The following is a 26177-nucleotide window of genomic DNA, read 5'->3' as shown; positions in this document are numbered from 1 at the left end:
TCTCAATATATTTTAGTGTGCATATATAAAATAATTCGATGGCCCACAAAATCGCATTTGATTCAGTTCTTTTGCAAAGAGACCTACGGAGCTACGACTACAAACTTTGAATCATAGTTTACTCCGACTCGAAGTTGAATATTTTTGACCTTTTCCTTTTCTTAATTTATCTCTTCTCGTCCTCGATCGTCTATTTGTATTCGATCTCCTCCTCTTTCTTCTTCTTCTTCTTCTTCTTCTTCTCTCTCTCAAAGCATTGCTTGTTAATAAATATTTCAAAGGAGAATTTACGAAGACTTCTGATATTTGCGCGCTCAGACACTGAACATAGTATGTATCCTTCCCAGTTGACCGCTCTTTTAGTTTTTTCTTTTGTTTTTTGTTCGATCTTCTTCTTCCCAATATGTTTGTTTTGTCATGTCAAGGTTCCTAAGTTGTTTTTAATCGTGTGGTTGCTATTAATTAATACGAGTTAATCTTTCGTGGGATTTGATGAATCAAGTCTTTTGGGTTTTTGAAGTGCAACTATCATCATCCTGATCGACCTAGTTAATGAAGAACAAGGATGAGGATGCCAGATAGACAGTTCTTCTCTATCATATCGTCAATAGTTTTCCGCATTGTTATCAACACAATCTTTTGGTTGCGGCCCAATTGAATTGTTCTGCAATCAAATAACTCTTTTTTTTCTATAAACTGAATGATCGGATAGGGAAAGCGATGTGTTGGCTCCGTTGTTTTTGTGTTTTCATGCAACCAGAGACAAAGACGAGCAAACAGTTCTAAAATCCATGGAATCACGTTAATTACATTGACGCTAGTTTCTTCTTGAAGGTTGAAGATTCAGAGGCTAAGAAGAATCTGTGCACTCAGCAGGATTTTCCCCACATCAATCCTTGATTCAGTGTAGTTAGTTGTACACGTATTGGTTAAAAACAAAAACAAAAAATTTGCCCTTTTTTGTTGCATTTTCAAGTTGCTTGGGTTCTGCGTCTTGTTAGTTGGAAGCTACTCTATCTGCTTGCTCTTTGTTCAGGATCTTTTCCTGATTTCCTTTGTTTGAAATTAAACTTGTTTCATTAAAAAAAGAAGAAGATAAATTTCTGAGAAAAAAAAATGCAAAGACTTCTTTGTGGAAGGCTGGGAGAACAATTTTCGTCCTCGTTACATATATAATGAATATCTTTGCAATGCCAATTGAGGATTAAATTTCTGGAAAAATAAAAATAAAAATCCAGCATAATAATGGAGACTGAATTAATTGATATTGTTGGATGGCTCATCTTGGCATAGTGTATTCTCTGATTTTGCAGTGTTCTTTGTATATGTTAATTGTTATTTATGCTAGAATTGCTAAATTTATTTGAACTGTTCTGATAAAACAGATCAATATGCCTTGCAGAAGTCTAAGTTGCTGTAGAACTTGGAGCCTTATGATGGGTTCTATTTGTTGTTGCTTTCGTATCAAGGATCCTGATCCTGGAGAAAATTTAGATACATCCAGTCATGGAAACTGCATCTGCCCTAAGTGCTTCATTAGTAACTTATTCAACAAGGTACGTTTAGGGGATTCCCTCTAATTCGCCATTTGTTTCCAGAGGAATATCAATTAGCAAAGAGGTTCATATATGAATATTATTAAGGAATAACAAGTTTATTGCCGTATTTAATCTGCAATAGAGATTAGAATCTTTGATTGTAATCTTTAGATTCTAGTCAATTGCCATTATGTGTAATCACACATTTTATTTGTATATACATTCAACCATGAGCAACAGAAGAAAGTGCTAAGTTTTAATGGGTTAATTTTCTTCTCTATTGTGCTCTGATTTTCTACACATATATCAGTTGTTAAAATTAATGTGAAGCCTTGTGGGTTGCCTTTCTTCTTAATGTTTAGATGCAAATTTTGGAGGAAAATAAATCCATATGAGACAAGCTAACTAAGCCTTTAGGAAACTGTTCAAATTAGTCAATTTTACTTGTTGCACCTTATGATAATTAAGCAATAAATCAAACTATTAGCTTTTTTCTGGGCCGTGAATATGCTGCATATATTCTTAGTGAAATAGTAATGTTTCCTCAAGAGCTAGCAAAAAACATCTGATTTCACTGCCATGCTTCTCTTGCAGAGTGAGTCTTGCTTCTGTTTCTACGTTATACCATACTTGATAGAAGAGATTAGTGCCATACATATCCATAAACCATAATCGTAATAGAGCAGAGCATATTCACACTATGAGTAGATGCAACCAGCAATATAGTCCTGATAAGTATTTGAATTGCAGGAAATATTTGTACCGCTCTAAAGCTTAGACCTATTTTGCTTTCTGAATAACAGTTTGCTATCTCATTTATCAAAGAAATAAAGAAGGAAACAAAACCACTAATGACTGATGCTAGTGCCCCCTTAAACTCTATTCTTGTCTTTCTTGCTCGGGGTTGATTGTGAAGTTATCAATGACCCCCATTTAATGTAGAAAAATGTGCATAAGTTGCAAAATATAAAATATCTTCGACTTCTCCAATTGCTTTTAATAGATGATGCTATTTCGCAAGCAATGTTAGGTACGTGGCAGCCCTACAGGAGTGGGTTATTTTCACAATTTGAGAGGATCACTGCTCCTGAGTGAATTACTTCCCACTTAACTTAAGAGAAATGCTGTCAAGCATCCTTGTTTGTTATCAGCGGGATTGTATGGAAGCCTTGTTGAAGAATATTTTAGGATAGTTTCTTAACATCCTAGTCACATGTGATAACCAGAAGAATGAAATTATTCTTACTTCTTTGTTCTGTAGATTTGCAAGTTAATTTCCCTCAAATTTTTGTTGTTTCAACTTATACTTGAAATTGAATGATGGGCAACTTAATTACCGCTAAGTAATTTCCCATGATCTGTCTACAACTTTCCTAATGAAATTATCTACAGTATGCAGAATTCTTCAGCAGTGGCCAAATGCATGCCCTCTCTTCATCCAATCAGGAGGCAACTTCTTCGGCTCCTAATGGGGCACCTGAAAATACAGAATCTGACACTGTTTTATCTTCTCCTAGAAACTCAAAATGTCATCCAGAGTCCTCAATTAAGTTCTCTTTGGAAAATGGGGGAGCTGGAGATCTCTCTGACTGTGCATCACCAGAAGATGAAGATGAAGACGTCTGCCCCACATGTCTAGAAGGTAACCATTTTTTGGATCTTTTACCTTAATCTGGCATGGTAAATATGTGAGAATAAGTGGTCATTTTGTCCAACTTGTGCACAAGATTGCTGTTCATTTAGCTAAAAGGATAGAAACTTAAAGTTGCTTGTCAAAGAAAGCTTCACCGTGACTCTTTTTCTGTTGACAGAATACACGCCTGAAAATCCTAAGATTATGACACATTGTTCCCACCACTACCACCTTAGTTGTATATATGAATGGATGGAGAGAAGCGAGACCTGTCCAGTTTGTTGCCGGGTAAACAATTTCTTGCTGCTACTTCTTTCTTAGTAAGATGGTTGGTTTCTTAATCAATATATCGTTAACTAGAAAACTAAGAGATTTTCTTTCATTCTAATTTTTTTTACATTTTCCCCAAATTATTCTTAAAATCTTACATTGCACTCAACTCTTTATGAACTATTTGTCTAGGTGTTGACATTTATTGAAACAAATTGATCTCTGACTCATGCATTTGGCATGCAAGACTAAGGAGTGAAGATGAAGAAGATACAGTTGCAGAAAGCAAATGAGGTGATGGTGGAGAAGGTTTAATGAATTAGCTGAAATACACATATACTTGCTAATTTCTTTTATTTTCTACATTCTTTTTGGAGGGTGGGGTGTTTGTGAAGAAGCTGATTAAACTTTAGATTGATAAATAATTTTGTGCCGACAAAAGCTTGTTCATCGGTCGCATTGGATGGAAATCAACCACTTGCACTGAGGCTGATCAGGCACCAACTTAATAGTTGATAGTTTATGTCAATATAGAGAGTAAAAATAAAAAAAATTACAAAATATATATTTGATAGTTGATGTCAATATAGACAACAGTTCAATCCAAGTTCAAATTACTCATTGGTTGATCATGGGTCTCAACCAGAGAGCAATAATTTTGACTTAGTAGCCCATATTGTGTCCTTCACGTCATCAAAACAGTAGGGATATAATAATATAACAGGTTTCGAAACATTTATTACAAGAGAAACCAAAGTTATATACCCAGGTAGTAGTCTCTTTCTTCTCCCAGTTCACGCGGCAAAGCATCCAAGGTGACATGAATAAATTGGCTCAAGAGTGAGCTCCAGCTCGTTCCTCCTCACTTCCGGCGCTTCTTCCTGGTAACTGCCACTGCATCACACATCCCAAAATAGCATCTTAATCACACCTGCCAAACAATTCCTATCTTCTACTTTCTAGTAAGAAATATATTGGGGTTGCAGGAGACAAGCACATAGGAAAGATTGAAGGAATGTAATATGACAACCAGCAATACAAAAAATCCATTTATTAGTGCAGTAAAAAATACCCGCCAATGTTATTAGCGGCGACTTATTAGCGTCGTTTAAACTGTCGACAGTAATAATATTTTCTTTTTTGGTATTAGGGTCCACTGTTAGCAGCAACAGTGGTATCGCCGGTAATGATATGCTATTAGCGAGAACTCTTTAATGTCACTGCTAATGAGCCATTATTAGCGGCGACAGTAGGGTCGCCACTAGAGATGAAAATTCTTGTGGTGCAATAAATTTGTTACATGAAGTTACTGTTGATGTTATTAGCACGTCTGCCAACTTTCAAACTTATTACCCATAAGAGAATCATATAATCTAGTCGCTAATAATTCATTTAAGAGATCGATAGACACTTGTGCTTTGGAATAAATCCATGTAATAATTATATTATGCGAGAGAAGGTTACCCAATGTTTAAGCAGGGAAGTGGCTGTGGGAGCAGAAACGATGATGATCCATTAGGGCCATGGTTCTGCTGCTCCCAGTCTACCTGCTGTGCCACAGTTTTCTCATTTTCTTTGATCTATTTCAAAATAGAGAGAGAGAGAGAGAGAGGTTACATAATTATTGTATTCAGTAAATTACCAAATTCCCTAATGAACTTGGTTTAACAGCTAAAATTAATGAAATTTGCATGCATGCAAACATATATAGAAGGTTGGTCACCTTCTTTGCTAGGATGGTATTCTGCTCCTGTATTGCCTTCTCCTGCGTGTACCATATTATATCACAATGATCAGTAAGAACAGTTTTCCTAAAATGGTATCTATATAAGAAAGAGAAATGCTATATATTTAGTTGACTAATATACGTCTACCATACAATTAGGACGACGTGGCAATAAAAATTATCTTAATTGTATGTATGACAGTAGTATAACAATCTACTAATTAAATATAGAGATATGTTATTTGGTATTTCTTTGTTGTTCTCGTATCCTTTTTCACTGACGTGGTATTGTCAATCCACCTTTAGATTAATCTTAATTAAAAAGAATAAAAAAAATTTAATAGTGAATTGACAATAACACATCAATGGAAAAAATAGAAGACCAACAAAAAAAATACTAGATAGCATTTCTCTTAAATATATAGCATTACTGTGTAGAAATATAATGGGTAAGGTCCTTTGGCGATTTATAACCAAGATGTGCCAAAAGGCCTTGCCTTTCTCTGAAGCTGCGAGATTGACTCGTACATAAGTTGGTTCTGCATGCAAGAGAAAGTATATTAATTTCAGTGCCAAGTAAATATAACCAATTATTAGCGTAAGTGGACGTTAATAAAAATCTAGCGTATACTTTTCTTGTTCGAACGTGTTTAAGAGCAGTTTCAAGCTGTTGCTCCAAATTTTGTAGCTCCTTGAGACTTAATGATTCCAGATCATCTCCCAAATAGTGCCTAATTAAAGGGGTTTATATTATTAACAAAAATACTTATACATGAAAGAATTTAAGGAGAACATAGTCGATGCATGGCATGCACACGTACCTGTGGTTTCTTTGCAAAAGCTCGACCTTACCCTTAAGTCTAGCAACCTCCATGGTCCAGTTTCCCTGCACAGGACGAACAGACAAGTTTCAGTACGACCTACAGGCCATGGACGCAATCAAATCATGTACAACTACATGTTTTAAGAATGTTCAGAAATGGCATGACTCTCAGAATAACATTATACATTCACATGTTTACAGCTTGTACAACTACTTGTAGAGGGACGTGCGACAAACCTGTGCTTCAGAATCAGCTGCAGCTAGCTGTCGCTCTGCGTAAGAATATCTCTCATAGCGTTCGAGTATTTTCTCCATGCTATTGCACAAAGAAAAAAAAGTTAATATATATTTTCTCCATGATGACATGTACGCGGTGAAGCACTCTCAAGATCGAGTACACATTCATTCTATATAAAATATTATCTCAAGATATGGTGTTTATAGTTTCTTACAACGGCTATCCAGACAATGAACTAGTATTACGTACAATTTGTTGTTACAACTTACAAGTTAAGATTTTGGATTGCAAAACAGTATCAGAGAAAATGAAGAAAAGAAATGAATCATACAAGAGACACTAAGAGTTGCATGGTTTAGATAGACTATATCTCTCCGTTCTCTCTCCTCCATCCTTTTCTCCCTGATTTTTTTCCTGTGTAAGCCGCCATGGGAGGGAAGCTCTGTGCTTCCCTCCCCACCACCACCAATCTCCCCACCACTCATCTCCGTTTTCCTCTCTTCTTCTTCCACCCCAACATCCAACCACCCTTACTTCTCACTTTTCATCATCTATCTCTTCAACCTTCTACTTTCTTTCCAGTTTTTCAAGCCTTTGGAGTTAAGGCATAAGCTCCATCTACCAACCTATCTTACATGCTTTTTACTGGTTTTTGTGTATCTACAACGTCTGTTCAGGCTATTTTCCTCCGCCTTCCATCGAGTTTTTTGTAATTTTTGGCAAGGGGTTTTGTTTCAATTTTTCAGATCTAGATCTACACTCCTCCGCCAACAATTACAAGACACGCGCCTCACCACCGAGTTCCCCGGCGTCTCCGGTTTCCACCGACGGTCGTTTTTTCCTCAGCCGGCTTCTGCTCCCCCGCGCGTGGCACACACGCTCCAGCGAGCTCTTTGCTCTTCTCCGCGCGTGTATGCCACGTTAGCGCTCCCCACTTCCCCCCTCGACCGTGTCCGGTGTTTCTGGGCCACGCCGGCGAAATCGGCTGATGAGAGGCCTCTCCTCGGCGGCGCGTGTTCCCCACGCGCCGTCATGGACGGCTCCCACCCCGCCTTCCTCTGGACTGCTACTGTTTATTTTATTGTTTTTGTATTACTGTTTTTTTGGGCTTACTTGTTGTACCCCTCTCCCCCTGTTTACCCCTGTTTTAGTGTTTGGGTCCTTGTGACTCAATACACTTGTGAAATCACCTTTAATGGTGACCCCGACTTTGTGGCATCCGTGCCTCGAGTCAAAGGGCCCGCATCTCCGGAAGCATTGCCCCCGCGTACTTACGTTCTTAGTTTAATATTTGGGTTGCCCAGACCCTATTGTAATTGTGTTATTTATTTTTCCTTGTAATCGGTTACTGAAGTACTTATAAAAAAAAAAAAAAAAAAGAGTTGCATGGTTTGGCTTGAAAGCATAAGTCCATGAGCGGAGATGATTCCCAAAAAATTCACTAACAAAAAAAAAAAAATGGAATACAAGAGTGATAAAAAAAAAAAAAACCCTATTAAACGAGGCTTGGTCTTTTAGAAGTTTACCAAAAAAGTTGGCTAGGGAAAAGAAAAGTACGTCCATTAGTGCAAAGTGCATGACCTACTCCCAAAACGACTTGACTTTGGCTTCTTCTCTTGGAGGAAGCCAAAACGTGTCAGAGAAACCTGCTAGATGCCCAGGACCAAAGGCCCTTTAACAAACAAAACAACTACAACAAATCAATCTAACTCAGCTCAACCAATATAATAGCCACTATACAAGCTACTTCAACCAGACAACCTGGCCTGTACAAACTAAACCAGAAAACTATACGGAAAAACTGTACGGAGAAACCAGCAACAACAGTCCCCTGCTCCAGGAGAAATCACAATAACCACCCTATACGTACAGGAACCAGACCCCTCTTTCAACAGCCCAAATAAACAAGCCAGAACAACAGAAAAGAGGAATAAAGCAACAAGAAGCCAAGCAACAAAACAGCCCCTGTTTCCAGTCCAAACCAGAAAATGCCAAGGCACCGACAGAAAAAAAAAAAAAGGAAAAAAGAAGCTTACAGCTAGAACGGGGAGCCAGACATTTTAATGCATGGGAGGGGCCAAATAATTTTTTGTTTTTTGAAGTAGGGGTTGAAGTGTGTGTGTCTATATATATATAGAGAGAGTCCGAGAGAGCCAAATTTTAAGTAAATTAAACATAACAATTTTTATATTTTTATTATTCCCTTCAAATTAAAAATTAATAAACAAAATTGAAAAGAAAGCTTTTTGAAAAGAAAAGAAAAAGTAAAGAAAACCGTTGCCCAAAGATTCAGAAAATGAAAAATAAAAGTAAAAGTCTCAGTTTTTGTACTGAAATTGAGAAATTCCAATTGGAAAAATTGTGTGCTTCTTGACATTTTCGCAATGCTTTACCTGAATGATATAACTCTTGAAGCTAACATTCTCTTGCTCTTTTGTTAGAACAACCCACTTTAACTATATTCTACACAAAACACATTATGCAAAACACAAAACAAAACAAATGAAACTCATATCTTCTAGACTTTTCTAATGCCATCTAGCTAAATTGAAATGAATCTCAATTTTACGTTATCTTTACTATGCATTCTTAGGAAATCGAGCTTTGCCAAGTGTGTGACTCCACGAGTCCACACATGTCTTTTTCTAATGCACTGATTTACTAAACCCCCTTCATTTACTTTGAACAAAACTTCTACAACTTTATAAAGCTCCTTCCACTATTACCCTTCTCAGACATGTCCCTTGCTACTCGTGAAATATTAAAGGAAAAATTTTTGACAATGAAGTTATTTTTCCAAATGAAACGAAACCAGTTGAAGAGATGATAAAGGGAATGGGCCAAAGGGCCAAAAAAATTTCTTGCTAGGGGCCAATAGGCAAAAAAAACCTTATAATTATATATATATATATATATATATATATATATATATATATATATATATATATATATATATATATATATATATATATATATATATATATTACTTAAAAATTTTCTTCTTCTTAAGAGTTGAGCGGGGGCCATGGCCTATACCGCACCCCCTCCCTTCGTCTCTAAGTGCTTAGAAACAAGGGCAGATCTATGCAACAATCCCAGTAGCTAACGATACAACCAGCACCAACCATATCAAGCCAAATTTACCAGTCCAAACAGCAACAAACAACCAATCAGATCAAATCATAACACGAATGGTGTAACATCCCTGTCAAACATTAGGAATATGAGTAGTTGTTCATATAGAGTGAGCAGTTTGTAAAGATAGTCATGAGTATTAAGTCCTACATTACTTAGTTACTAAGTGAACTAGACTTTATAATGGATTATAGGTAAGTTTCAAATTGACTAATCATTTTGGAATGATAGGGCAGATGTGGCTACCACTTTTCCCTAAGTCGTTACAAATTTGATACCATTTGTAAATGGTCCAGGAAAAAACGCTAGCCACATCTGCACTATCACCCAAATATAACTAGTCAATAATTTGAAATTTTCCTATAATTCCTTACAAAGTCTAGTTTCATCTAGTAACTAAGCGATGTGAGGCTTAGCACTCATAACTATCTTTATAAATCACCCACTTATGTGAGCTGCTCCTCATCTTCCTAATGTGAGACATGGGTGCTACAAATGGGGATATCCCAATTAGCACAAAGAGCCACATTCTCTCCAGCAACTTCTTTTAGATTTACCCTTCCACAAGATTTGGATTTTAACCTCCCAACTAATCAATTGAACAATTTTCTCCTTAGAGATTAGCGTATTGCCAAATTTTACGTCAATTATTTGTCTCCACAAATGATAAACCACCTAGACACATGCATATGCAAGCCTACAATCACAGCATTTAGGCTTTTTCTCCTCCAATATTCCACTAATTTTTTAATGATATCTTCTCACTCAAAAGGGATGTTATCTAGGTTGCATTTATCCATAATAGCTGTCTTGATTTGTTTGCTAAAACTACAACAACAAAAAAAATAAGTGGACCCGATATTCTATGTAACCTCTATAAAACAAACATTTTACCTCCCCTTTTGCTCCGATCCCCATTTCAATAATCTATCCCCAGTAAAGAGGCTGTTTTTAATAGCCAACCAAAATATAAATGAGTGTTTTGGGATAGCTAATGAAAACCAAACCAAGCACCACCATTCTATAATTGGATGCTTATCTCTAAGAGCCTCCCAAGTCCTTTACTTGAATACCTGTTAGAGTTAGAAGTAACCCAGAGAGGCATGTCTCGGAACCCCAAATGAAGTTGAGAGAGACTACTTTGAATCCTCACTAATGCATCAGATCTGGGAGGGAGTCAATTCCAATAGTTACTTCTAATAACACGCCAGAGTTTAGCATAAGCATAAACTTCAATTTTGTCTAATGTAAGAACAAACAATCTCTTCAAGATGTCTCTTCCAAAACACCTAAGCATAAACTACAAAAAGATATATATCAAAACTAGACATAGTTGATGTAACATCCCCTACGCTAGCCCTATGTTAGTTAGATAAGCAGGAGATGAGCTTAGAATGTGCAAGTTGTTTAGTTGGGCCTAAGTTGGTTTAGAAAATGGATAAAAAACCTAATGGTTGGGAATAATCCCACTTATGATGGCCCATCTAGAGAATCGTGGGCCGGTCAGATCAAAATCGGCCCAAGGAAAGTTGGGCCGTTGTAAAGCCAAAGCCCAAGACAAGCATGTTTTGGGAACCCAGTTAGTCAGCCATTACGGCGCCGCAGTGCCTCGGGCAGATCGCCAAAAATATCCACTGTAGGCAATAAGAAACAGTTTAAATATCACCTGGTGAGCTGGTCAAAGGTTTGTACCCCAATTTCAGAAGGGGGCTGGGTTTTCGGAATTTGTTGAAGTTCAACCGCGCTTTGTTATGCAAATGGTTGTGGCGGTTTGGTATAGAGAGATGCTTGGCGGAGAGTTGCGGTGGATTCCAAGTATGGCAGTTTATGGGGTGGGTGGTGCTCACGCGAGCCTGTTGGTGCCTTTGGGGTGGGTTTGTGGAAGAATATTAGGAAAGGGTGGGAGACTTTCTCTGGTTTTACTAGATTTGAGGTGGGGGATGGGGTTAGGACAAAATTTTGGCATGATATGTGGTGCGGGGATATGGTTTTGAAGGAAGCTTTTCCTGTTCTTTTTGGTATTGCTCGGGTGCAGGATGCCTCCGTAGCGAATAATATGGAGATTTTGGGCGGTTCTATTAAGTGGAACGTGAGCTTTGTTAGAGAGGCACATGATTGGGAAGTGGGTGTCTTTGCCTCATTTTTTCAAGTGCTATACTCAGCCACAGTGAATAGAGATCGTGCAGATAGGCTTTGGTGGGTCCATTCCAAAAAAGGTGTGTTCAAGGTCAAGACCTTCTTCAACTCCTTGGTTGGCTCTGTAGGTAGACTCTTCCCTTGGAAGAGTGTGTGGCAGACTCAGGCTCCTTCGAGGTCGGCTTTTTTTTCGTGGTCGGCGGCCTTAGGCAAGATACTTACGGTGGATAATCTCAGGAAGAGGAATAATATCATTGTGGATAGATGCTGCTTGTGTAAGAGAGATGGGGAAACTGTGGATCACCTTTTTCTTCACTGTGATGTGGCTTCCACTCTGTGGATTCACGTTTTTACTCGGTTTGGTATGTCTTGGGTTATGCCTAAAAAAGTTATCGAATTATTTGCTTGTTGGTGGAAGTCTGGAAGGCCAACGAGTTCTTTGGTTTGGAAGGACCTGGGCATGGATCCCAAGGTATTTCTTACTTGCTAAGTAAGCTCAGTGCTATAAATACATCCAAGACCCCAAGTATAAATACATTTAATTTTTTTCAGCTACTGACTCAAGCATTAGAGCGAGATCCCCGGAAAGGTCTCTTGACTCTGCTTGTTTTGTAGGATTATTTTGGAAAAGCTTGAAGAACATCAAGAAGGACATGCCGCATTCACACTGTACCAACAGTTTGGTGCCGTCTATGGGAATGACTATTCGTTTCTCATAAAAAATAAATTTGTCATGGTGGTGAACACACGTTCTGGAAGCCAAACCAATTGGTGAAGGAGATCCCTACCGAAGCAGATTGTCCAGCCCAACTCGAATCCAAGAGTTCGGAACAACCTGCAGCCTCCACCGCTCTCTCTCCCGGGCAGTGGAGACCAATACCGCATAGCAACGTTGGAGGCTCGAATGGAATTAAGCTTTGACGCGGTAGAAATGTAGAATGAAGAGTTGCTGCTAAGAGTTTCGGAACAATCCCACCCCGAGGTGAATCGGGATGAGCATGAAGAAGAGCGCAATAGCTGTGCCAATGCTCGCAATCTTCTGGAAGAAGATCGTCGAGAGGACTATCACCAAGAAGACAATTTTTGGGAAGATCATTGGGAGAACGATCGCCAAGAACAAAGGGACGAAAGGGCTGACCGAAAGATGCTGGAGACCCCAGCAGAATTGTTGCCGAGCTGGAAAGAAGGTGCACGTATATGGAGATGAAAATGAAGGGCAAAAGCAAGTCCGTAGTAGTGGACAAGCTCTTATTGGGTGCCAGCTCCCCCTTCATCGAACGGGTAGCGAACTATCGCCTACCCAAGAAGTTCAAGGTCCCACAAATCCCGAGTTATGCCGGAGATAGGGATCCTCTCGATCACTTGGAGAGTTTTCGAGCTCACTTAGACCTTCACAGGACACCCGATGAAGTAGCGTGTCGGGCCTTCCCACTCACTCTCTCTGAGAATGCTCGAGGCTGGTTTAGGAAATTGCCCATCAACTTTGCTAACAGATTCAACGAGTTAAACAATATATTCTTAACAAAATTTCTGGCTTTTCGGACACAAAAGAAGCCGTCCAGATATTTATTAAGGTGGCACTAGCACAACAACGAAACTCTTAAGGAGATTGTGACTCAGTTCAGTCGAGAGAAGATGTCAGTTGAAGATCCAACCGAGAATATGGTTTGTGCTGCCCTTTATCAGGGCATCTTACCCGAGGAGCCTCTAATATAGAAGTTGGCCTGAAAGCAGTCGAGCAACCTGCAAGGCCTCATGGATAAAGTAAAGGAGCACATCAACCAGGAAGAGACACTGAAGGCTATAGCCAGTTTAAAGCCATCCGGAGATAGCTCCCCCAAAAAGAAAAGAAAAAAGAAAGAATTCATGAAAGCTGATAGAGAAGAGCGGAGGCAGGTAAAGAAGATCACAGACTACAACTTTACACCTCCATTTCTCAACACTGGAATATCAAAAGTCCTCATGGAGATCAGAAGGGATCGGGAGTTCCACTAGCCACCGAAGATACCAGGCAATCCTCATTAGAGGAATGAAAGCAAGTATTGTGATTTCCATGAACAAGCAGGCCATTACACCGAAGGGTGCATAACCCTGAGGTTGTTTGGCAAACTAATTCGGTTTTTGGGGAGCAAAGAAACCAGCAGGGGAATAACAGACCTCGGAATCGTCCGAACTACCAGTCTCGGGCCAACAGCCACGGGATTATTATCCCCGAGATCTTCCGCACGAAGAGAGGGATCATGAGAATGATCCTCGGGAGGATGCAGAAAGAAAGGAGGTCGGGAGAAGCAAAAGCTCGTAGCATGAAGAGCCGGGATAACAACAGATTATAGCTAAGATCGGGTAGTAAGGCTAGCTGAGAGTCTCGGGCAAGACTCCCATTCATTTTATGTTATATTTCAAAGACTAAGGTTATTATTTCAATTATAACAAAGACAAGAAAAATTCCTCATATTCTAAGAATAAGTATCTTTCGGAATAAAAGAATAGAGCTGACTTTAGTATCGAAGCATTCTCGGTCTTTAGATCGGAAACCCAATGATATCGCTTGTTTTTCAGGAACGAGGAAAAGTCTCCCGGATAAGTCCTCATCGGGGGCAAGGAGACAAAGTCTCCTGGATCAGTCCTCGCTGGGAGCAGGAAGACAAAGTCTCTCGAATCAATCCTCTTCGGGAGCGAGGAGAAAAGTCTCCTGGATCAGTCCTCGCTGGGACTAAGGTGAGAGTCTCCCGAATCAGTCCTCGTCGAGAGCAAGGAGAAAAGTCTCTCGGATCAGTCATCACAGGGAGTAAGGAGGAAGTCTCCCTGATCAGTCCTCGTCGGGAGTAAGGAGGAAGTCTCCCAGATCAGTCCTCGCCGGGAGCAAGGTAAATGTCTCCTAGATCAGTCATTGCCAGTAGCAAGGAGAAAGTTTCTCCGGCAATCCTGTCCTAGCAACCAGGGAGACAACCCAGCTAAAAAAACAAGAAGGCATGGGGGTTCGGATCTAACCCCTAGGTTTGCAGGTTAGAAGGTTTTCAAAAGGAGCCAAGACTTAAATTTTTCGAGGCACATAATTCTCATTATCCGAATAAAGTCCCAGACAATAGAATTGGGGGGTAACTGTTGGGAATAATACCACTTATACCGGTCCATCCAAAGAGCTGCAGGCCAGTCGGGTTAGAATCGGCCTAATGAGAGTTGGGTTGTTGTAAAGCCAAAGCCCAGGACAAGCATGTTCAGGGAACCCAGTTAGTCAGCCATTACAGCGCCGTAGTGCCTTGGGTAGATTGCCGAAAATATCCACTGCAGGCGCTAAGAAGGAGAAGATATTAAGAGTCCTCCCTTAGCTGGGAAGGACTTGGGTGTGGATCCCAAGGTATTTCTTACTTGCTAAGTAAGCTCAGTGCTATAAATACATCTGGGACCCTAGGTATAAGGTAGGTTGAATTTTTAAATTAGCAAGAACATACTATTTTTCTCAGAGACTGACTCAAACATTTGAGTGAGATTCCCATAAGGGTCTCTTAACTCTACTTGTTTTGTAGGATTATTGTGGAAAAGCTTGAAGAACATCGAGAAGGACGTGCCGCATTCACACTATACTGGAAACTATACCAACACTAATAAACATGAGTTAAAAATATTATTTGCTAAACATATTTTGAGAGTGACATGTGGCTTGATGGTTTGACAAGAGGTGGAAAATCACCAAGGTTTAAAGCTGATTTTATTTTATTTGATTTTTGTTAAGAAAAATCTCTACAATATTCCCTAGCATTTAAAACCCTAAAGAGGGGGGACTCCCCCTTCCCCCTTTAAAAAAAAAAAAAAAAAAAAAAAAAAAAAAACTAAGATTGTGTTTGTATAGGGTAACTTTTTAAGATTCATGAGAATCTTAAATAATTATCTCGTTTGATTGCATTTAAGTGGGGGAAATCCTGATACTCAAAGGATTGTGGATTCTCTCCCATTTGTCTTTTGATGAGAATGTGGACTCCCTTCTAAAAAGGTGGGAATCCATATTCCTTTGGCCTTGAAAATGTTTTATTTCTTTTAAATGGCAAAAATGCCACATTATTTTTGTTGTTCCTTATATATGTATTTCTCATTAGTCAAAGACAAAATTGAAGTCTATGCCTATATATATATATACACACACTAAATGCTTATTAATTAAGTTTTAATAAAAGAATTAGTAGCCAATATTAGAAAAGTTATTAAAATTTAGAAGTAAATAGAACGTATCAATTACAACATTCTAGTCTAGTGATAAACTATTACAAACTTTTATAACCAAATGAGTTGTTGGGTTTTTTAAACTTGCTCAACACACAAAGGTTTTTTGTTACATACAAACTTAAAATACAATCCTACTTATACTATAAAAATAACAAAAAAAATAAAGAAATTTAAGGATCCAAAAATATCTCTATCTTTGTATAGTGCACACATCTAATGAACCCCATATGACCATAAAAATGCATGGGAGAACTTTATTTATAATCCCTGATATTTCATCATTTTTTTTTAAAATGTACTCAAGCTTTAAAAAATGTCAATTTATGATATCCATCTTTCAATATTTTTCAATTCCAACACTCCGTTAAAATTTTCCATTAAATCTTGTCAAAATTCTCAAAATACCCCGTCTTTTTTCAAAGTGATGAAAGATCGAGGGTTATAAGTCAAGTTTTTCCAAAATGTATTTATTGGTAATTATATTTTTTCTGTTGGTAAATTGATTTTTAAAACTAGTAAAGTATCCAATAAATCCAATATTATGTCCTATCAAAATAAAGTTATATTGTTTGTTTATCATTAGAATTTTTTGAAGTGATTCTTTTACTACTAGCAGAAGATTCAAATTGCCTTTATTGATAGTTATTAAAAGTTTGGAGTACTTGCATGAAATGTATTATAATGCATCAAGATAGAAAAAACATTTAAAAATAATTTGTGTATAAAAGTGAGAAATTATTTTATTTCACAAAAAATAGAAATTGACAAGTTTTATTTGATTATAGATGAAAAACATGGTTTATATATAGTTTTTTCTTCCCTATCCTTTTTTTTTTCTTTAATTTTTAAATAGTTTTGTATCAAACAGCCTTATGCACTTGAAGAGAAAAACATAAGTATATTTTGAAAAGAATAAACCAATTTTAATATTTTACAGGATGCCTAGGAGTAAACCAAACATAAGTAGGGTTGGGTATTGATTAAGCGGTAGGCGGTAGGTGGGGTTTTCGCCTACTGCTCTGCCACGATCGGAGAAGTCGGTTAAATTGACCGACTTCATTCTGACAACAACACTTCTGACATTACCATTACCGCCATACCAATAGGCGGTTAAGGTGGGTTTCAATTTTGGGGCTGAAGGAGCAATAACAAAGAAGCTTTTTATTCTGCGAGGATTCAATACCCAAGGGGTTCATCAAAAAGATAGAGAAGCCAAAATCAAACTGAGAAGATGTACAATTGCTGTTTTTGTGGCCACAGCTAAAATGGTCCAAAACTAACGAATTGTCATGTCATCCAACACGTGTCTGTGTAATATTGCGACACTTGTCCCCTAGCACTACGTCAACACTGACTTGTAGTTTGACATATGTATGTGAATTATATAACTTTGAACCCCTTGTGGTTTTATTAATTTCATGTTTTGCCCCATGTGATTTCATTAAGTATCATAAATGGTACATTGGTTTTTATTTTATTTTAAGGCTTTTTTAATATATATGTGTGTGTGTGTGTGTGTGTGTGTGTGTGTGTGGCTGAGCCACCCCCATTTGGCCAGAGGGTGGTTCGGCGACCCCCATGGGCAAAAACTTTATTTTTTTTTATTTTTTTTTTTGTCTCCACTTTGGCCCTTGGGGGTGGCCGAACCACCCCTAAGGGCCATGGGGGTGGTAAAAAAAAAGTCCTTAAAATATATATATATAAGTTTTGAAACCACATGGGTGTATAAGGTATTTAACTCTTTATTTTATTTTATTTTATTTTCCTGTTATCTTTAATTCGTGACAAAGTCCTTAATCCCCCTTCAAATTGAAGACTCTGGCACCTCCACTTCCATTTTTAATTTTGAAGAAGCTCGAAGCAGTGCTTGAGATGTATACTTTTCGAACAATTCCTCTGATTTCATCTTTGACATATTGAGAAAAGAAAAATGTGATGTCCCTACCTCCAAGGAGGTCAAAGACTAAACTTCGGTACCAAAGCTCGTTATGAGTCGTATACACTGTAGTAATCTTCTAGTGAGAGAATGTTGGAATCCTGATAGTTTTAAGATTGGAAATCCCAATGCCTTTTTGGTAGGATTGTATATCATCTTAGGATTATGAGTCTTATGCTTTCTCTATTAGCTAGCAAGCTCAAGGCCTTAAAAACTGAGTTAAAGAGATGGAATGATGAGGTGTTTGGCAATATGGAAAGGAAGAAGAAGATCCTTCGAGAAAAGCTACATGTTTTTCATGTCCTTGAAATATAAAGGGCCTTAGACATTTAGGAGAAATGAAGAAGGTAGAAATAGTTAGTGAGTTAAAAAGATCTACTCTCGTGGAGGAGGTGAGTTGGAGGCTAAAAATCTAGGGTGTTGTGGTTAAAGGAGGGTGATAAGTGTACTAAGTTTTTTTTTTTCACACTATGGCTAATTCTAACAGAAGAAAGAATTTCATTGACTCATTGTCTATTGACAGTACTATTTCTACCAAACCAGGCAGAGATCAGTGAGCATATTGTTCGCTTTTATCAGAAGTTATACACCAAACAGTATAGTTAGAGTCTGTTAGTGGATGACATTTCTTTTGATTCTATTCCGAAGGCCGATGCTAGTTGGTTGGAGAAAGATTTTGAATAAGAGGAGGTGAGAAGGGCTATGAAAGCTATGAATGGTGGTAAGGCGCCAGGCCCCAACGGTTTAGTTGCAAGCCGTTGGTGGATAGCCTTTCCTTTGATTACATTAAGGAGGCCAAGGCTAGTTGGTTGGAGAGAGATTTTGAGAGTAGTGGAAGCTATGAATGGTGACACAGCGTCGGGCCCAAACGGTTTCTCCATTGCGTTCTTCCAAGCTTGTTGTGATATTTTAAAAGATGATATCATGAATGTTTTTCATGACTTCCATGTTAGAAGCAAGTTTGAGGGCAGCCTTAATGCTACGCTTATCTCCCTCATTCCAAAGATTATAGGGGTTGTTGACCTCAAGGATTTTTGCCCCAATAGTCTTGTTGGGGGCATTTACAAAGGTATTTGCTAAAATTTTGGTAGACATGCTTAAGATGGTGTTGAAGAAGATAATTTCTAAGTCGCATAATGCATTCATAAGAGGTAGGCAAGTCCTAGATCCTATTCTTATCGCCAAAGAATGCCTTGATAATAGATTAAGGTTTTATGAGTCGGGTGTTATTTGCAAAATGGATCTAGAAAAAGGCATATGATCATGTTAATTGAGAGTTTTTGTTGAATATGCTGAGGAGTGTGGCTTTGGGGGGAAATGATGCTCTTGGATAGCTCATTGCATTTCTTCAATGCGTTTCTCAGTTTTGGTGAATGGCACTCCAACACGTTCTTTCAATATTTCTTGTGGCTTGAGACAAGGGACCCTTTTCCCCTATGTTGTTTGTCCTTGCAATGGAGATATTGAGTATAATGAGTTCTGCTGCTGTAAGTGGGGGGTTGTTGTTTGGCGTCTCTGTGGGTAATGTTGGTGGGATTGAATTTTCTTACCTTTTGTTTGTGGACGATACTTTGACCTTCTATGGTGCTAATGTTGATCATGTGGAAGGGTTGGCTAGTATTCTAGATTGTGGGGTCTCTTTTTTGCCAGTGAAGTATCTTGACCTACCGTTAGGGTCTCCTACAAGGCTAAACATATTTGTGAGGGTGTTATTGAGAAGATAGAGCGATGGTTGGCTAGTTGTAATAAGATGTACTTGTCCAAGGGTTGTAGGGTTACCCTTATTAAGAACACACTTTCCAATTTGCCTATATATTTCATGTTCCCTTCAAAAGAGGATTGCTTAAGGTTAGATCCTCTATTTGTCCTTGGTTTGTAGTGAAGGTTGACACTTCCCTTGGAAGAGTGTTTAAAGGAGATTATGTCATTTTTCTTTAAAACTTTGTACCTTTAGACAGCTGCTTATAGTTTTCATTTGATAATTAATTATAGTGATTTCCTTATTCTTTTTGCTCCTACTAGTTAGTTAGGTGCGTCATCTTGTATATTTCTTGTGTATTTAGAAGCGCATTTACACTTTTATTGATATTTATGTGTTACTCAAAAAAAAAAAAAAAAAAAAATTCCCTATATTTGTGAATCCTAGTCTCCTTAGGAAATGATTATTTTGCCTATAAATAAAGGCAATGTCAATAGGGTTATATACACATTATATTCTAGAGGCAGCTTAAGATTTCATCAAGAGAGGGAGAGAGGGGCTCATTGTATTTATTCATTGACACTAGTGAAGAAGAAACATTGTTATTGTTGTACGAACGTAGGCAATCTTGATGAACCACATTAAATTCTTTTGTCCTGTTTTTTCTTCTTCTTCTTCTTATTCTTTGTTGATATTTTTCATGCGTGTGTGCTGCAAATTCTAACACCATTCATCCAAAAGAAAAAGAAGAAGAAGATACTTTTATGTATTCTCATGGCAATTAAATCATATAATTATATGAACCTTAACGATAGTCATGAAGTCCATAGCCCTTGAAAGCATGTGGAACGTGTCTCTTTGCTACTCAGATATATGAAGAAACCTTCAAGGATGTTATCATCATGTCGACTTGCTTTGAATCTTTTCTATTGATTGAGGCAATGACCGTTCTTCTGTTATGGTTCTAATTCTTGGATGGATTTTATGCTCACATGCTATTGAACAAAAAATGGAATATAATTTCTAGAATTATGTGACACCCAAAAAAGATCGAATAGCAAGACAACCTTCAGCCCTCCAATTCATCATATTTGTGGATAAAAATAAGGTAATAATAATCTACTTGATTTTTATTATTATTATCATTATTATTCCATCTGGATTTAATTAGCTAGAGGCACTAAAGAATGCAACAATCTTATATCAAAACTTAAGCTTAAAGGCACTAAACAATGCAACAATATTTTAACACCTCCCTCACGTGTGTGTTCAGACTCAACTCTCCCTTAATAAGTAAACCCTAACACGTAGAATATTTAACTGAAATGGGGGAGGGAGGGGGGATCAAGAAATGATTTGTGTGGAGTTAGGGTTTGAATTCATGACCCTTGGCTCTGCTAACATGATAAATCACCACTTATCCCAAAAGTTTAAGCTTAATTATGAGAATAGATCAATTTAATTATTTAATCAATATTCTAACAAATGGAATATCAAATTATATTGCAAAAGAGGAACCTTGCAAGAACTGATCATGCTATTTCCATAACATGATATGGTGTATGCCACTGCCCTAGCTAGGTTAACTTACCATCAAACCCCTAGAAATGGTATTTTCTTCTCAGACCGTTGCTTTCTTATCTAACATTTTTGTTTGCATTTGTTTCGCATTTAAAACAAAAGGAGAATTCATGACCTAGTTGCATTAATCAGCCATACACACTCAAAAGCCCTAGGCAATACTGTTAATTTGACCACCCCCTAGATTAAGGGGATCGATCTATTGACTGGTTTTAACAAATAAAGAGATGAGATGTTTTGGTTGAAATAGGAAAAAAAATACTACGTACAGCTAGAAGCTAGCTTATGTAAATCAAATTAGACACAAAACGATCACATTTGTTTATCCCCTTAGTATGTCAAAGTTTGAAACTCTGGACCATATACACAACATTTTTTTTTTTTTTTTGTAAGAAGAAGAAATTGATAAAAAAAAAAAATTAAGAAAACGAAACAAATGATATTTTAGCAAAAGAAAGCCAACAACTCAGCACTTTTCAAATGTCTTGCTAAGAACAAAATCAAAGGTTAAGGGTTGCAAGACTTTGATGTGCTAAATGAATGCAAGGGGATGATCAGTGAGGCAAAAGCAACTAATTCGCTTTCAAAATATGCAAGTATACTTATATATAAATATAAAAGTATATACAATATTATGCATACATACAGGATATATATATATGCATCTGTATAGGCACGTATATTTGGTCACAAGTACAGAATAAAATCAAACTCTAGGTCAGGTATTGATCGAGCCAGATTCCTTATACACATACATATTAGCATATACCATTATTTTCTCTAGGAGTAGGAAACTAATCCTACATGGCTTTTGTGCTTTTGTTGCGAATGAATTAATATTTTTTTGTATATATTAATAAACATCGTTAAAATAAGGAAATTAAGAGTAGTTTCTTTCACTTCGTGTCCCGAAGTTCAAGGTTTCCTTGAGTCAGATATGAACTGCCCCAGGGCTCATTTTTGAAAGGATTCAGAAACCCGCCAAGTGGTTGTGAACTATATATTACTATTTTATTAAATCAAGCAGGAACCAGCTGCCTAAAACGATCACCGCAACAGCCGTATAGCATCAAAATTCATATTATACATACCAAAACCATGCTAACCTAACATATATAATATCTTATCCAAACATCTAAAGAAAGATAAGGTTCAAATTAAACAAAAAACATTCGTTAGAGCTACTAGCTAGCTACTAGAAGATGTAGAAAAGAAAGGACTACGTCTGACGCTAAATCCATGGGTGAGAAAAAGAAAGAATGGATATTACCAAGTACAGAATAAGCAGATAAAGCTATTAAAGAAGCAGAAGATGGAAGAGTGTTACCAAGAATCTGTGGCGTACTCAAAGAGCTTCCCCTTGTGGGAGAAGACAATCACAGCAACCTCAGCATCACAGAGAACAGAGATCTCATGGGCTTTCTTCAGTAGCCCACCTCTCCTTTTGGAAAACGTCACCTGGCGGTTGATCTTATTCTCTATCCGCTTCAGCTGAACCCTACCCCTACCCATATCTGTTTCTCAAAAGATGAGAAAAAGGAAAACCCAAACGAACCAAAATAAAAATCAGATCGAGAAAAGTCCAAAAACAGAGAAACAACCTGAAACTGAAAGAGAGATAGAGAATTAATGGGCTTTTCTTCTTCTTGCCAAATGTTCAGGCATTTGAGAAAACATGTTGCACATATATAGAAAGAGGAGAGGGTTAGGGAAGTGGGCAGAAAAAAAGCGGTTTGCGGAATAGAGAGTGGTTTGGGAAAAACCAGGGTAGTTTTTAAGGATGCGTTGTCGAGTTCTGATTCGTTTCGTGTACTGTGTTAGTCGTTAATGTCCGGTGTAAGAACCACACTTTTTTGCAAGGGGAAAGTCTAGACTCCTCTAATTAAAAATGTGTCAGAGTAGGGGATTGTACGGATCCACAGCATGACCAATATTTGGTGCTCCCAATACTTGTGTTGACGGCGCCTTTCTGGCCGAGTGACAGATTTTTTCATCGATCTCCCCCTCCCGCCGTTATGGGTACTAAAAACAGAATTTTTCTTTTTTTAACGTTTTTTTTTTAAATAAAAAAAATAAAAAAAAATAGTGTTGTAAAATGATATAAAGGTTGTTGTTTTTTTTTTTTTTTTTTAAAGAATTCTTTTTGTTTAGGTTGTGAGTTAGTAATAAAAATTATGATAAAGCTTTGTTAGTAATAAAAATTAAAAAAAGTTGATGGTGATGAAATTATACTTTAAGGTGGTCAGTCAGCGGCTTTAGGCAAAATTTTTACATTTGGTAACCCTAGGAAATAACATGTTATTGTCATAGACATATATTGCATGTATAAGAGAGATACAGAGTTTGTGGATCATCTCTTTTTCATTGTGATGTGAATTCTACTTTTTGGAGTGTTCTCTTTAATTAGCTGTTTTGGGATGTCTTGAGTTATGCGTAGGCAGGTTATCGACTTGTTTGCATGTTGGTGGTCCACTGGAAGGCCAAGGAGTGCTGCGGTGTAGAAAATGGTGCCCACTTGCCTTTTTGAACTATTTGTAGGGAGATAAATAATAGGAGCTTCGAGGATTTAGAGCAGTCCTTTGAGGATATTCTAGCATCTTTCTTCCATACTTTGTATCTTGAAATTACTACCTTTGTGTCCCCTCTGATGATTAGTTATGATAATTTTCTTGTTGGCTTTTCTCTTTCTAGTTATGTGTCTCCTCTTGTATACTCTGTATACTTATGGGCGCCTTACAATTTTAATAAGATTAGTTTATTACTTATAAAAAAATAAAAATAAAATAAAAGACTTTTCCATATTGGGAGGAAAGAATGTTTGACCCGTAATGAAAAGGGTTTGCCCATTCCATCTAACTTTTTGCTACTTTATCAAAATGGAGAAACCTTGGTTGCATTCTCTTATTCAACTCTTCCGCAAATTCATCATTGAATTTGTGAGATTCACATATAGATCTTACAAATTCAATAGTAAATTTACAAATCTCTTATACAAAGATGTACAATAAAATATAATGTGTAACATGTATCATTGAAATAAGAAAGACATTTTATTAATTCTTCACTTTATATATATATATATATATATATATATATATATATATATATATATATATATATATATTCTTTCGTTGTTGGTGCTATTTAAGTTTTGAGCTACATTTTATCCGAAGTCCACCCTACTCCAATGTCAATCAGTCAAGGATTTGACGTTGCCCATAGCATGGGAGATATTAGGGTGTACAAGCAAGGTGGGTACTAATCACTAATAATCGCAACTTCATAAATGTTTAGGTGGTGGCGGTTAATAGTTTTAGGGTTAGGCAGAGTAGTTAATAACCACCTACCCTTATATATAATATATATTAAATATAATTAAAAACAATAATATAGCGGTTTTAATGCTGCTGGTGATTTTTAATTTTTTACATTATTTGTCATTATTAGATTCATTGATGCTACACTAGATTGATTCACGAAATTACATGGATCGCATTTGCTTCTTATAGAATTCTAATTGCTTCCTTTTCAATTGGCTTATTTTGGAACTCTTGGTCTTCATGTTCTTTTTCACTTGTCAAACATGTTTCAAGTTTAGAAATAAACACGGAACCTAGTTTTCATGTGTTTTTCATTTGGGACCTGTTATTTTTTCTCATTTTTTTGGGTTACTAATATATTAGTTTTGCTACATAGTTAAATGATACAAAAAAAGGAGGGCCAAATTTAGTATCATCCAAGATAGGTTATGTGTTTTATTGTTCCTACTTAAATTCATGGCTTATAATGTTTGAAAACACTATAACTGTAACGACCTACCCCTAATGACACAATATTTTTCGTTTTTGGCTCCCTTAGACCAGACTTTCCAGGAGGTCACCCATCCTGTTACTACTATCGCAGAAGCACACTTAACGACGGAGTTCTGATAGGTTTATGACCATCATGACTTTAAAACTCGTTGTGTCAAGAAGACTGCGTTTATAAGTACATCCACATTCCTAGGCGATGTGGGACGTCACAATAAAATTTCTAAAATAGTTTAAAATAGGCCCTAAACATAGGTGCAAAGAATGTCAAAACAATAAAAGTGGTCCAAAAGGCTCATTACTTGATAGGCGGTTAGTGATTGCCTTTTGGCTTACAATAACAGATAACTCGCATACCACCAGTCAGTGGTTAACCGTTAACCAACCTTAGCAAAGCAGTCACGATTGCGGTTAAGAAGAAATAATCGCAACTGCTTGTACACCAGCGGAGATAAGAATAGAACAATGGCGTCTTCTATTCGTTGATATACATACTCATATGAAAAACTTATCCTGAGCAAGTGACTGGCAAAAGATCGATAAAACTTCAATTTCAAATTAAATTCTTCATTAAAAACAAAAACTACCCTTTCAATGCATCCATTGTCTACCTATAACATCATCCACAATCACCTAAAGATGGAAAACTAAAACATAAAAAGCAATTAAATCATCTAAGAAGGATACATTACAAAATACTAAATCTTAAAAGGGAATAAATCATCTAAAGTTGGAAAGACTCAAAAAAGAAGAGTTGTAAAACTATTATGGCAAGTAATAAAGTTGAAATAAGCCAAAACGGATGGAAGAGTCAATTTGGAAGTGAAGGATTCAAATGAAATTTGTCAACTACATCAAACAGCTGAAGCCAAAAGTCTAGTCGTGTTGTTTGTCAGGACTCTGCTCGAGCTCCATTCGAGAGTCGCTTGAGATAAGTGTTCTTCCTGGTTATGCTCAATCATACGTCAAGCAAAGATTTTGGTTGCTACGCTTTCGAGCAATTGCTCGAGTGGCAAAAAAGCCCCGCTCCAGTAGTGCTCGGAGGCTACCCTACAACAATTACCCCACTTAAGACGAACTCTTCCTCGCCTTGATATGGTGGTGCCTTCGAGGGATGGTACTTGAACCACTCAGTAAGATGGGTACCAAGTGTCATCATGGCCATTGCGAGGAAGAATATCCCCTCCATTTTTTGAGTTTCGGGGGCCTTAAAAGTGATGTACTATCGAGTAGTGTCTTCTGGCATCGATCAGGGTAGCAACCGCTACACAAGATAACTAGCACGCTTTATTTCGTCAACTGCCTCAAATGCTCCTCTCCCATAATTAACTCCACTACTTCCTGCAAAAGGATCATCTGCCTCTTCCACTCTATTTGGTGTTGGTCATACATAGAGGGGTTATTGATGTTAGACCCCTTGTTTTGATGTGGA

The 26177-nt window shown here is 37.3% G+C and overlaps 2 protein-coding genes across 2 annotated transcripts; one reads left to right on the top strand and one right to left on the bottom strand.

Moving 5' to 3' along the window:
• The first annotated feature begins 1289 nt into the window (after positions 1-1289).
• LOC133864341 (E3 ubiquitin-protein ligase At3g02290) lies at positions 1290-3492 on the top strand. Its single transcript, XM_062300675.1, has 3 exons — positions 1290-1574; positions 2931-3180; positions 3350-3492. Exons 1-3 carry the CDS (start codon positions 1392-1394, stop codon positions 3490-3492), a joined length of 576 nt encoding a protein of 191 aa, XP_062156659.1. The 5' UTR covers positions 1290-1391.
• A 743-nt stretch (positions 3493-4235) lies between these two features.
• On the bottom strand, positions 4236-22448 carry LOC133858588 (agamous-like MADS-box protein AP1). The gene is made up of 8 exons (XM_062294066.1): positions 22264-22448; positions 6228-6306; positions 5989-6053; positions 5799-5898; positions 5665-5706; positions 5165-5206; positions 4906-5021; positions 4236-4335 (listed from the first exon to the last, which is right to left on the bottom strand). Exons 1-8 carry the CDS (start codon positions 22446-22448, stop codon positions 4236-4238), a joined length of 729 nt encoding a protein of 242 aa, XP_062150050.1.
• Between the last annotated feature and the right edge of the window lie 3729 nt (positions 22449-26177).

This window comes from Alnus glutinosa, chromosome 1 (assembly GCF_958979055.1).
Source record: "Alnus glutinosa chromosome 1, dhAlnGlut1.1, whole genome shotgun sequence".
Classification (NCBI taxonomy): Eukaryota; Viridiplantae; Streptophyta; class Magnoliopsida; order Fagales; family Betulaceae; genus Alnus; species Alnus glutinosa.
The sequence above is the reverse complement of the archived record's forward strand: the minus strand, read 5'-3'. Positions and strand labels throughout refer to the sequence as shown.